At 33.6% G+C, this 13,379-nt stretch overlaps 1 protein-coding gene across 1 annotated transcript in view; it reads right to left on the minus strand.

Annotated features, from left to right (window-relative positions):
- Cdh10 (cadherin 10, type 2 (T2-cadherin)) overlaps positions 1 to 13,379 on the minus strand; it is an 85,682-nt gene that overhangs the window by 31,564 nt on the left and 40,739 nt on the right. The window contains exon 4 of the mRNA XM_013013855.1: positions 13,182 to 13,349. Coding sequence (XP_012869309.1) covers positions 13,182 to 13,349 — 168 coding nt within the window. The remainder of the gene's footprint in view (positions 1 to 13,181; positions 13,350 to 13,379) is intronic.

Genomic DNA, 13,379 nt, shown 5'->3' on the forward strand with positions numbered 1-13,379 from the left:
AAAAAAAGAAGATTTTCTATACTACTTTCCAGGCCAGTATTTCTTCTTCTATTCAACCTATACATATATTGTTATTCATCTACTACTATTCTTGTAGGTTTACCAAATGAATTTATTTTTTAAATTATAGAATCAATACATCAATAAATTGATGATACTGTGGCCAATATGATCTTTCTAAAACAAAAAATATATCACTTGAATGATCTTAATGATAATGATAATTGTTTAGCTAGGTTTGATTTGTAAACTCTTACCAATCTTATATCTGCTAAAATTTCCAGTTTCATAATAATGTCCTTTCTAGATATTCCAGTCATGGTAAGTTTTTCAATGCATGATCAGTTAACTAGATCAAAAAACTGCAAGTCATACAATCCTTTAAAAAGGCAAATAACATGGATGATTTGATTGAGATGGATATACATTTTATAGATGCTATTTGCAGAATTCAGATTCTTGCTAGGTAGGCATGAAGCATCCATTCAATCTAATCAAGAACTAATAAAATTGGCCTTTGAATAAATAGTAATAAACCAGTAGATAATTGAACTTTTTGACCATGTTAAAATTAACTTAAAGGTTAATTCAGAAGCAATAACTACAAATATTTATATCGTCCAATATTTTTCAAAATCAAAATTAAATTTCTTTGGAGTTTAAAAGGACCAAATATACACAAACAGTAGAACATAAACTGAAGAACAAATTAATGAATATGTAGCCGAAGAAATAATACTATCAAGGAAATACCACTTATAATTATCTATACTTATACAAAGAAATACAAGTTGAGTCACTAAGCTACACATTAAACTTAGGAAACAGACATAATATCAGATATCCAAAGAAATATGTATATCTACAAATAAACATACATATACACATATTCATACATACATATACATATGAATATATACATGCATGTATTCATATATATATTGCTCATAGAAAAGGCAAAGAAGTTGAAAGATCTCATTATAAAACAAAAGAGAGGGAATGTGACTTCAATAATATTAATAGCGTGAATATTAAAAAATGATGTAAAGACTTAAATGTCAAAATAATCCAATATTTATCTATAGTAGTTGCTATCTAAAAATCTGTATAAATAAATCATACTCAACTAAGAAAGAAATAAAACATTATTTTCAATCATCTACCATGTCAAGAACATGCAAATGTTCTTTTAATTTTTTTTATTGTGAAAATACCATACAGAGGGGTTACAATTACATAGGCAAGATAACAAGCACATTTCTTATCAAGCAAAGGAGGAGGCAACACTGTTCTTAAATCTCAATGCTCATTTATAGCACAGAATTTTCAGGGTGTGTGTGTGTGTGTGAGTGTGTGTGTGTGTGTGCACGTGTGTTTCTCTAACAGAAAATGAAGACTGTTTCCCAAATCATTACATAAAATCAATGTGAATTTGAGAAGAGAATGTCCCATACTGATCAGGATAGGTCAAAATTATCTTTCGTAATTATACTCATGAAAAACCTTCCCCTTTCCTTCTTACATGTTTTATAGTGACTCCAACACTTGGTATTATAAAACCAGCACTAGAGGATCATAGCATTCTGGTGATCTTCATTGTATCCATGTAAGGAAGAATACACAGTAAGCTCCAAGTCTGAATGAATGTGCAGGTCGCCTCTTGGACCAGGGTCAGGTCGGCAGCATTATTAAGAGTGTTGTTTCTCTTGAACTTACATAGGCATGGGACTTAACACTGAAAACTTTCCCAAAGGGATTCTGCCTATAGAACACAAAACCACAGTGTGGGACTGGCTCAGCCATGAGGCAGCATACCACTTCTCTCATAGCTTTTATCTAGCCCATTCAGTTCATGGGGTTGGAAGCCAGAATTTGAATAGAGTAAGCAGGGGCCTGCCCTAGTCAATTGAAGGAGACATTCATTCTGATGTGTCTTGCATGAGTCTTCTGTGAGAGTGGGGGCCTCCTTACCTGTTATGTCCATAAAGTACTTCATTTGCTTCAGCTCCTTCTAGATCCAGAGGAATGACAATCATGTTGGCCTTTTTTTATATTGCCTGTGTAATACATTTAAACTGTCATTTTACCACTTGAGTCTGTAGAATTATGACCAGGTAACAAAGCCTGTGCCATGTTTTTTCATGTGTTTGGTGTTTTATGCTAGTGTTACACATTCCATTTATGCAGACTGCTATCATATGTACAGAACAAAATCAAAAGAGATTCTATTAAGCATTTAATTGCATTAATAACTAAGAAAGATTTTAGCAAATACTGTTTCATTTCCTTCTTGAAGTTAGGAAATGCCTAAATGAAGTTATTAACTAGATCTTGAGGCAGCAGTATAGCAGCAGGCTCTAAACAGTGGAAACTCTGCTTTTGAGATGAAAACCTGGTCAGTTGATATGGGATAGTGAATCAGAAGTCTTGCTGAGGGTTAAGTTCCAAGAAAGCAACTACCAGTGACAGAGATCTAAGGGACAGTACACATTATTATCAGTATGAATCAGAAAAAGTTATTTTATTCTTTGTCTCATAGTCTGATAATTTACTTTAAATATATATGCAAACTATTTATGTATTATTTAGTATATATTATTTATAAAATAAGGGCTAATAGCTATTATTTAAGGAGTACTATTTAATCTATCAATGGAACATATATGAGATTTTATAGTCTGAGGTTGAATATCAATGTAAATGGTAAACAGCAATGTGAGTAAGGACATACTATAGCAATCACATATGACAGCAAATCTAAGTATCAAAAACATGTGAATGGCCAGGTATTGGTCGCTCACTCCAGTAATCCTAGCTGTTCAGGAGGATGAGAACTGATGATTGTAATTCAAAGCCAGCCTGGGTAGGAAAGTTCAAAAGGTTCTAATTAAACATCAAAAAGCCTTGTGTAAAAAAGCTCAAAGAGAGTGCCCAGGCCCCAAGTTCAAGTCCCAGTATTAGTAACAAACAAACAAATAAACATGTAAACAAATATATCAGTATTTAAAAATAACACACAGCAGTAAAATGTGAGCATACGGAAATATGAATGAAGCTCAGGTACATAATATTAAGTGGAAAAGTAAGTTCAAATATTCTTTAAAGCTTAGCTATTTTATATATAGTATGATACTACATAAACTTTAAACAGTAAGAAATTTTCAGTGGCATTTTGTATAGGGATATATAATTTTATATATAGATACATATACAGATACATTCTTGTATCATTCTGCAACTGATTATCTTGCATACATGTAAGTATGTATGAGTACAAATGTGTATGTGTGTGTGTGTGTGTGTGTGTGTGTGTATGTTTAAGGGGTGAAATTGACAAAAACTCCTGAATAGAGTATAACTTTAAAAAGTAACTATATATATATATAGGCATGTTTGATATAGACCTGAATATAATAACAATATTAAAAACAAATTCGTTGACGTTAAAAGGTAATGCAAGATTCAGAAGCTTGTGGCTCACACTATTCAAAAGGTTGAGCTCTGAAGATCTCAGTTCAAAGCCATCCCAAACAAGAAAGTTCTTTAGACTCTTATGTCCAATGTACCATCACAAAGCAAGAAACTAAGCTGTAGCTCAAGTTGTAATCTTGAGCAAAGAATCTAAAAGATAATGCCTAGGCCTTAAGTTCAAGCACTAGTACTGTCACAAGTAAACAAACCAACAAACAAAGCAATGGGAAGATTAAACAGAAGGAATTATCATGGGATCCAGGATAATCTTAACTATCCAAAATAAAAGAATGTTTAAAGAAAATTGACAGGAAAAATGCCTGGGATGGCAGTGTTCCTGAGTTAAATAATTGACAGTATGTTAGAACAGTAATAGCAGGGCTATAGAATTGAAATTTTGTATCTGCCAAACCTAAGTTGCTTCATAACTGCCCACTAATAAATGCTGAGAATTTTGTGCATACAACATATTAAGATATATCATAAATACCAGAAATATGTTTGGTAGAAAACTTAGTCCCAGAGGAGGTTAAAAGACTTAGGAGTTTAAAGTTGTTCCCTGTGAGAACTGGAGCTATTCATGAGAAAAAAAAAAATAAGAGAGGCTCGGGTTCATTTGTTCCTTTAATATTTAGGGAAAATTATAAATACTTTAAAAAGTACAAGAAAGATAAAATCTCTTGTGTCTCTATCTTGGGGTTCATTTTGCTTAGCATCATGTTATCTGGTCATATGTACATAGCTTTTGATCTCTTGTGCTTGTCCTAGACATATCCTAGTTATTGCAGATAAGGGAAACCATGGGACCTATGTTTCTTTGAGTCTGGCTTACTTCACTTAATATAATTCTTCCTCATGGTACAACCCCTTTTCTCACGGTATTTGATTCTGGTGTCCTTCATCTTCTATACACATTTTTCTAATGTGGGGAACACAAGGGAAATAAAAAATGCTGAAATAAGGATACAGGATAACCCATTGTAATATTGAGATGTACATCACTATGTTGAAAACGAACTTTACAACTTTGCAGGGTTGGGGGGGAGGGTTGGGAGGGAGAAGGTAGGAAGGTGGGGAAGAAAGGGATGGTAGGGGAAAAACAAAGGAGTGCGTAACAATGCTCGGCAAGAAATAGACTCATTATCTTGCTCATGTAACTTAACCCCTCTGTACAGTATCTTTACAATAAAAATATATATTTAAAAATAAAAATAAAAAGAATTGTGATATATATACATATATTTCATATCTACATATGTATATATAAAACATAAATTCCACATTAAAATATTGAGGGAAATTTATTTTCAAATGTTCATTTTTACTTAACTAGAATAAAACAAGCCAAGGAAATACAAATATTGAATATTTTGCCCATATGTAGAATCTAGATATAAAAAGTAAATAAAATCTTTATGTCAAAACTATACAATGGAAGTATTTTGGGAGGTACTTCCCAGAGAAGTGAAAAGAAGTTGATAGGGAGTTCATTAATTGGTATGCTACAAATGGGAATGAAATTAGTATCATGAAACATATTTAAGAACAGTTTTAAAAGGAGGAAAAAAGAGGGAATTTAGCGTAATGAGGGAGTAAACTTCATCAATGTGTATTATGTGCATGTATCTAAAAGTGAAATATCTTGTACATTTCATTACATTTAATTTATTTTAATAAAACATTTTCTTATTGTATTATAATGACTGTATATTATATATATACATATAAATAACATAGCCAAAATGAGAGAGAGACAGGGATTACTGAAGAAAAATATTTTTGGTCCATTTGACTATCTCATTGATTTAGCTCTGAATACTATCTCTCAGAATGTGTTCTATGTTTTCATTTCTAGCTTGAACTTCTTTGAAGTTGACTGAACTACATGCTTAGAATATTTATTGTGAGAATCTGTCCAGTTTTACCTTGTCACTAGAGTTGTGGTTGAATATCGGAAGCTCATTTCATTTAGCATCTTGATTAGTGAAGATATCATATTCATTGTAAAGGGTATATTTCATGTTAATTAAAGTTAGTTGCATTCATGTTGATTTTTAGTAGCTTCTAAGAGCTAAACAAAAATTAATATGCTTCACTAGTTTCTATTATGAACCTAAAATTGTACAAAGCTTTGATAAAAATTATATTATCATCTATTTGTTCATCTGCCAAGTAGATGTTGGATGGTAATTTGTACATTAATGTGTTTACATAAATAAATATTTATATCTATATACATATATGTATGTCTTTTTCTTAAACTTTAAAAATATGTGTAAGATAGTTTACAATGTTCTATAAATCATGAAGATAAAGTTTATAGATTTAAACATAGATTAATTATTTTATGAAATAATCATAGCTTTTTGTGGGGAGGAGCCGGTCATGGGGCTTGAACTCTGAGCTTGGGAGCTGTTCCTCAGCTCTTTAGCTCAAGGCAAGCACCCTACTGCTTGAGCCACAGCCACTTCTGATTTTTTAGTGATTTATTGGAGATAAGAGTCTCATAGACTTTCCTGCCCAGGCTGGCTTAGATCCTCAGATCTAAGCCTCCTGAGCTACTAGGATTACAGACATGAGCCACTGGTGCCTGCCTAATCATAGCATTTTTATAAGTATACATGCTATGCAAATACATCACAATTGTTTACATACTATAATGAATTTAGTATTAATTCATTGGAAACATTTTTATTCGTTATACTCTGTATATGCCTATCCATAAATAAATGTTAATTCTTTCTTTAGAATTACATTTATGCTCAGAGTCATTTTAGGACAAGATATATTAAACCTTTTCTCCAATATTAAAAGTATATTTCTATATTTTGTGTATTGAAGTGATCCACTCATACTTTGCTATGTTTTTTCTAGTCTTTTATGTTGAATATGAATATAGAAGTTTGTCAAGTAAATCAAAATTGTTTTCAGGGTCAGCCTTTCTCCCTCTATGAATGTCTACTTGTTTCTAGGAAGCAGAAGAGAACTGTACAAAAGATCAAGATCTCTCTGCACATGTTCCCAATGGCAAAGAAGAGCGTACCATTCATCTCTGATTTCATTTCTTTTTAAAGACATATATTTGCATGCTCCATATGTATGTATATATATTCTCATGTGTGCATATATATATACATATACATAATATATATGTATATATATTAATCCCAGAGATGATGGACCCATAATTATGTACTATGCCTTCTTATCTATTCAAATTTATTGTTGGTTAAAATTCAGTGTCAGCCTGAATCATCTGTTTTTCTTTTAATATTTAGAATGGATAAATATTTATTCCTAGTGAGCATGTTCTTCCTTTGGTTAGCCACTTAAACATCCAAGATCATTGTAATGAGGAAGGCAATTACAATTTCTATATCGTATATGGGAAAGCTCTATTAACTAAACGTCTCAAAGAAACACTACAGGGATTTTGGAAAGTAAGCAACATATCTAGGTTACTTACTTAAGTACACTTTGAACTGATAATAAGAAACTCACAAATGCCCTGAGTTGTGATTATTAAAGAGTTCAAATAATTTTAACGTACTGTGAGTTTTCAGTATGTAGGACTAAGATTCCAGGCCACCTGCTCTACTATGATTTGATCAATAGGCTCTTTTGCATTAGAATATTAAAAACACTGCAAAATTATATTGCAAAAAATAATTGACAGCTCAAAGTATGTAAGAGTCACTGCAGGACTATGATGGGGTGAGGTGTGTTTGTTTGTTTGTTTTTGTAGATCAACAGAAAAACGATGCCAGCATTCAACTGGGAGTAGAACAAGGGTACAATTGCTTTTCTCCAGGTTTTGAGCTGAGAAACAAATAGCTACTGTTTTGTTTTGTAGATAAAAACCTGGAGGTTCAAAGAGCTGATTTTTCTTTATCTTCTATTCCCTGCCCTCGCTACTATCCACATTTACATAAAAGCTCTCTACTTTTCCAGAGTTAAAATTAAAAAAGCTCCACATATATGAATCAACAAAATAATTTAACATTAGTTTATTTTTTATTGGCTTTGTGTGTAATCTTACGGTAACATCTCTGCACTGCACAACAATCTCAATACTTGCTTTAAGAAAAATGACACAATTATGCACGTTTATAAACTGTTCCATTGTATAATGCTCAAAAGATGTTTTTTAATGAGCTTAACAGGAAGAAATTAAAAACAAGATAAAGCTCCTTGGAGGCAAGAGCAGAGTAGTTAAGGAAATTATGCAATGCTAAATGAGCATTTAGGAGAAAACAGAGGAGAGCTCAAAGTCACACTAGAGACTGACAAACTTAAGAAGGCTTCAGAATTGAAGAAGCTTCCCAGAATAAAGGCAGAAACCTAACTTTGGGAGAAGGGGAGGCATGATCAGGAACTTTGTTGTTGTACATTTAAGTGATTTAACTTTTTGGTTTATTTAAGTAATTTCACATTTCCTTTTGCTCAATTTAGGAGCAAAATGAAATACTGAGGGATATCTTAATTTCCTGTTAATGCCATTGAAGAAGCACCAGAGCAACAGAGTTTACATCAGCTGATCCCCAGAGACTGGGTTATCTACCTTAATGACATTTTTTTTTAAATCGGAAGCAAGTTAATTGGCATCAATAAATAACAGAATTGCAATGTGTATACACTCTAAATTAGTAATTTATAGAAAGCATTATATTTCACTATGAAGTCTCTTTACAATGTGTCTTACCTGAACATTTAAATGTAATAAAATCTCTTCAACAACAGTCTAATTTGTTCTAAACATAGTTGCATTGCAAAGATTCTGTATTTTTATATCTATACCCACCTAAGGGTACTGTCCACATTGCATTTGTTCTGGAAGTTTCCACAATAGAGAGTGATTTGAATACGATTATGCAAAAAAATGTCTAGTAGTTTAGCCTAAGGCAAGTTTCCACTGAAATAACTTGAACATTTCATGTAGATTTTTCCATGTGTAATTTCCATATACGTATAATATCTCTTAAGGAAGTATGTTATTTCATCAAACACAGAAAATGGTCCTTCACCAGGTTCTCTGACTCTTAACATTTTGTTACGCTTGCATTTGTTTGAATACCCCCTCAATGATCTACATGAATTTCTACCCTTACTTTATCTTATCTTTCATGATAGGATGTTGGGTAGACTAGAAGTTTTTCTTCAGGCATTCTCCCAAACCCCTATTAGATCTGAGATGGTTGCCAGACAACCTTTAACTGCATTATAATCCCATGATCATTCTGAACCACATGAGCTACAGAGCCATGTCAGTCAGCAACACAACAATGAGTGCAGAAACTGTAAAACGAACGAAAGGGGCAACACTGCAGTCCCCAGAGAACCCTTGCTCACTCACTCCAAATCCCTGCCCTTGTTGCAAAGTCTCCCCATCATTTCTTCAAGTACCTCCTGCCTCAAAAATCTGAGAAATTGATTTTTCAACATCTCCTCCTACTCTGTCTGTCTCTCTTGTTCTTGACCAAGAACAATTCTCCTTCACACTTAGTTGGTGTTCTGTGCTGTTTCCAGTTACATAATTGTAAAAGAGGAAAATAAGCAGTTCAGGGGCAAAAACTGGGACCAAGATCATAAATGTTTGTGTTCATTTAAATGTCTCTGATACTCCTCAGAGCTTCACATTTCAGTAGTATTTAAGAGGAAGACACCCACCACTGCCTGCAGTTATCTCAATCCAAAATGTTCAAGCTGAATTAAAGTCTCTGGTTTTCCTCTTTGGACAACTTGTTCCAGTAGCAAGCATGAAAGTGATGCCTTTTATTGATTCCTTTACCTTTTATCCTTTAAATCTTCTATTGACCTGGTTACTAAATCCCATGGATTACTCTTTTAAATATACAATAATCTCAAAGCTTTCCCTGCAGATTAATTCAGAGGCTCATCAACTCTCATCCTAACTATCCAAGAGTTTGCTTCCTCCCTACCAGCTACCAGAGTAATTAGTTCCCATAAAGAACGGTGTCTAATGATCTGAAATAATTATCTTAGATGATACATGCAACATTTCTGCTCTATTCAATCCTCTTCCTGATGCTAACAATGCCTACATTCCAATTCTCAGCTTTCATAATCCTTACATTGAACATTTAGGTCTAGCCATGCCAAATTTTATACTTTCCCTGAAAATCAACTGTCTTCATTGTATTCTCCTCACTAAAATGCTTTCCTCTCAGAGTACCTCGCTGTCCAGGCTGAAAAATACTGGTCTGTTTCAGAAGGGGGTTTTAATAATTTTCCTTCCCTAAATCTCTTTATATCTGGAAATTTATTAGTTTATAGCCTTAGTTTAAAATAGAACTGGTTTTATTGAATAAATCTGCACTGCATATATATATATATTCATTCAAGAGAGGAATAGGAGAATAGGGAGAGAAATACCAAGAGAGAAAAAGGAAGGAAAAGTAGAAATGAAAAGAGAGAGAAAAGAGAAAATATGGGTTTATACTATATCATAATAAAAACTATTTGTGAGTATATCTATTTTTTATTTCTTAAGAGTTTTGAAATTCATTACTTTCTAACATAGATTCATAGCCCATGACATACAGTACGGCTTTCATCAAAAATGTTAAGGTTTTTGTCTTTTTTTCAGTTCTTGAAATTCATCAATGGCTAGTAAATCAACAATTGCTTAGTGAAATTACTTCTCTGTAATTCATTAATACAATGCGAGAACAACCTACACACATTTGAGGATATTATTATTATTATTATGCATAGCAACAATCAATGCAAATGCAGCCAATATAAATTGCAGTATAGTGCCTTTAAATAAGGGCTTTTATTTTGCTTTTGGATAATAAAAAGAGGGAACAAAAGAGAGATTTTTAATTTTCTTTCCTCACTGCCAAACTGAAGCTTCTTCCTTGGGACATGCCTGACAGTTGAAAAGTGCTTGATAACTTTAAAATATGCACATGTGCCTGGGGCCTACATTACCTTGGAATCCCCTGAAGAGGAGAGGTTGACTCTATTTACAAAGTGAAAATCAGCTCTTATTAAATCAAATCTCTCTTGTACCAGGCAGGGATTATGGCACTCTCACAGCTCGCTGAGTGTACGTGCCTTCAATCCCTAAGTACATTACATAAAATTTCCTTGAGAGACCTTGTCTCATGAAAACATGTTCGTTTATCCGCTGAAGAGGTACAGGGATCCCAGGAAAGAGGTTAGTTATATTTGGTCAAGGACTACAAAAGCGCCAACCAACACAGGGATGGTTTTCTACTTTTGTGTAAAAATGGGTAGGGACGTAACAAAAATCCAATGGACCTGGTCTGAAGTTGGTCATATAATGGATGTGTAAGTAGTATGCCATAGAATTAACTAAAGATGGAATGCTCCAAGTAAACGAAAGGATTCGGAAATCTGCTCTCTCTCTCTCTCTCTCTCTCTCTCTCTCTCTCTAGCTATAGTTTAGAAGCACAGAAGTTAGAACGACATTACCTAGGTCCTCACACTAGTTTTGAGATTCCAACTGCAGAATTATGAACACGTGACTTGAGTTTAAAAATGTCAGATTTTTAACTAATTCAAGAGATGAAAATTGCAATAGGAAACTCATGTCGATATTGTAAATATAAGTGAGCCTATATTTTGAAATGTTTAGTATATGTTTTAACAATGTTCATTTTTTATAATGCTACTCGATTTTATCAAGATCAGAAACATTTCAATATAAACTGATGGGCTAAAGTAAGTAGTCAGCCGAAAATATTAAAAAAACACAAAAATAGGTGCATGAGTAGTGGAAAATCACATATAAACACTGAGTGGTTCTAGAATTGTTTGCTATCACTTCTAATTTGGCTGCTTTTGTAGGTAGCCCTTAAAAATAACTTGTGGAGAATATACACTGATGGATTGACATGCTCAGAATAGGAGAGTCTTGTTAAGTTTATGTTCACTCCACAAGATCATCAATCACTTATTGAAATTAAAACTTCCCTATAAGTGAGAAACCTTGAATCAACCAAACGGGGGTAGAAAAGTTATTTGTGTTACTATTCTCAAGACTAAATGTAAAAAGTACAGAAAATAGCACTGGTAAGTGTGGCTGAGAGAAAGTTTAAGCTTATATATATGGCCTGTATTTTTGTCTTACATCATATTTCTATTAAATAGAAATGTTTTGATCACATTAGGAGTCTGCCTGAGCCACCTTTTCTTATGCTTTTATATTTGGCAGAAATATTAATATGGTTTTTGATGATGATGATGAGACTATGAGGCTGATGATAATGATGATGATGTCTTTATACAGATTAATTTTCAGGCTTCAATAATTTACTGAATTAGGAAAGTACTCATGAATAGTAGAACATTCTAAACCTTGTATACCTAATAAAATGATATTAGAAATTAAAAACTTAGTTTCACAGATGCTAGATGATTATACTATCAAATAACATTCCAATTACCATGACTGAATGTTCCCAGTGGTCAGATATGATTACACAGATTCATAATATAAGAGGCAATGTAGGAATTAAAAATCCATGAATTACATGTCCATCTATTATTTTTAAAGTAATGAGATGAAATACAGCATGGTCTAAAAATCCTAGAAATCTGTTATGTTATACAGCTGGATGTAGACATCAGTTTCAACACATTTCTGCCATTTCTAGTAATTTGGTCTTAATTTGACAATATGGCCTTTAAACTTCATTTTTCATGTGTAAAATAGAGGTCACAACATTGATCTGAGAAAGTTATTGTGATGACATTGACTGGGGCAGTAAGTAAACTGGTATAGTGGCCTATTAAAATGCTATTCATGAATTGAAATATTGTCTGTTTCCCTTTGTTATTGTTGTCAGCATGATTATGATTATAGCCATGATCAATGCGTTGAATTTTGTGTAATATGAACCAGAGATGCTGATTATAAATTTTAACTTATTAAAAGGAGTTTACTGAATACATGAATAAATCAGCCATAATATTAAAAAATGAAAACATAGTAAAATAAATTTTTTCCTTTTTTATTGTGAAAATACCATACAGAGGGGTTACAATTACATGGGCAAGTAAAATAAATTTTCATTTAACATTATTACCTTTCAAATGTCTATTTTCCAATGAATTACTCCAGTGAATATCCATAATGAATATAGCAGCACATTTTCAATGTGTGTAAATGTGCACAAGCACACACACGTGTGTGTGTGTGTGTGTGTGTGTGTGTGTGTGTGTGTGCACATATGTATGGTCCTGGGGTTTGAATTCGGGGCCAGCGTGCTGTCTTTGAACTTTTGTGGTCAAGGATAGTACTCTACCAGTTGAGCTATAGCTTGTGTGTGTGTGTGTGTGTGTGTGTGTGTGTGTGTGTGTGTGTGGTTAATTGAAGATAAGAGTCTCACAGACTTTCTTGGCAGGGCTGGCTTTCAACTGTGATCTTCAGTTCTCAACCACCTGAGTAGCTAGGACTATAGAAGTAAGACTATCTCTGTCTCTGTCTCATTCTCTCTTTCTCTCTCTCCCTCCCTCTCCCTCACCCTCTTCTTCCCTCTCTCCCTCTCCCTCACTCCCTCTGTCCCTGTCTCTGTCTCTCTCTCTCTCCCCCTCTTTCTCTCTGTTTTTTCATTTCTCTTGCACTGTTCCTCTTCCTTTTTCCCCTTCCCACCTTTTCCCTTTGTCCTGCAGAATTCTGGCCCTGCAGAACTGCAGCAGGACGATCCCAGGTCACTTACTCTGGGGAAATCGAGGCGGGTTGTCGTTGACATCAGTCAGCGTGATGTTCACAGTGGTGGTTCCTGAGAGGCCCCCCATCTGGCCGCCCATGTCTTTGGCCTGGATGACCACTTGGTACTGCTCTCTGTTTTCTCGGTTCATGTTTGGTAATGCAGTCCTGATGATTCCTTTGAAGAGAATACAAGTGATTTTCTTAT

The sequence above is a fragment of the Dipodomys ordii genome, unplaced genomic scaffold, assembly GCF_000151885.1.
Source record: "Dipodomys ordii isolate 6190 unplaced genomic scaffold, Dord_2.0 Scaffold21, whole genome shotgun sequence".
NCBI lineage: Eukaryota > Metazoa > Chordata > Mammalia > Rodentia > Heteromyidae > Dipodomys > Dipodomys ordii.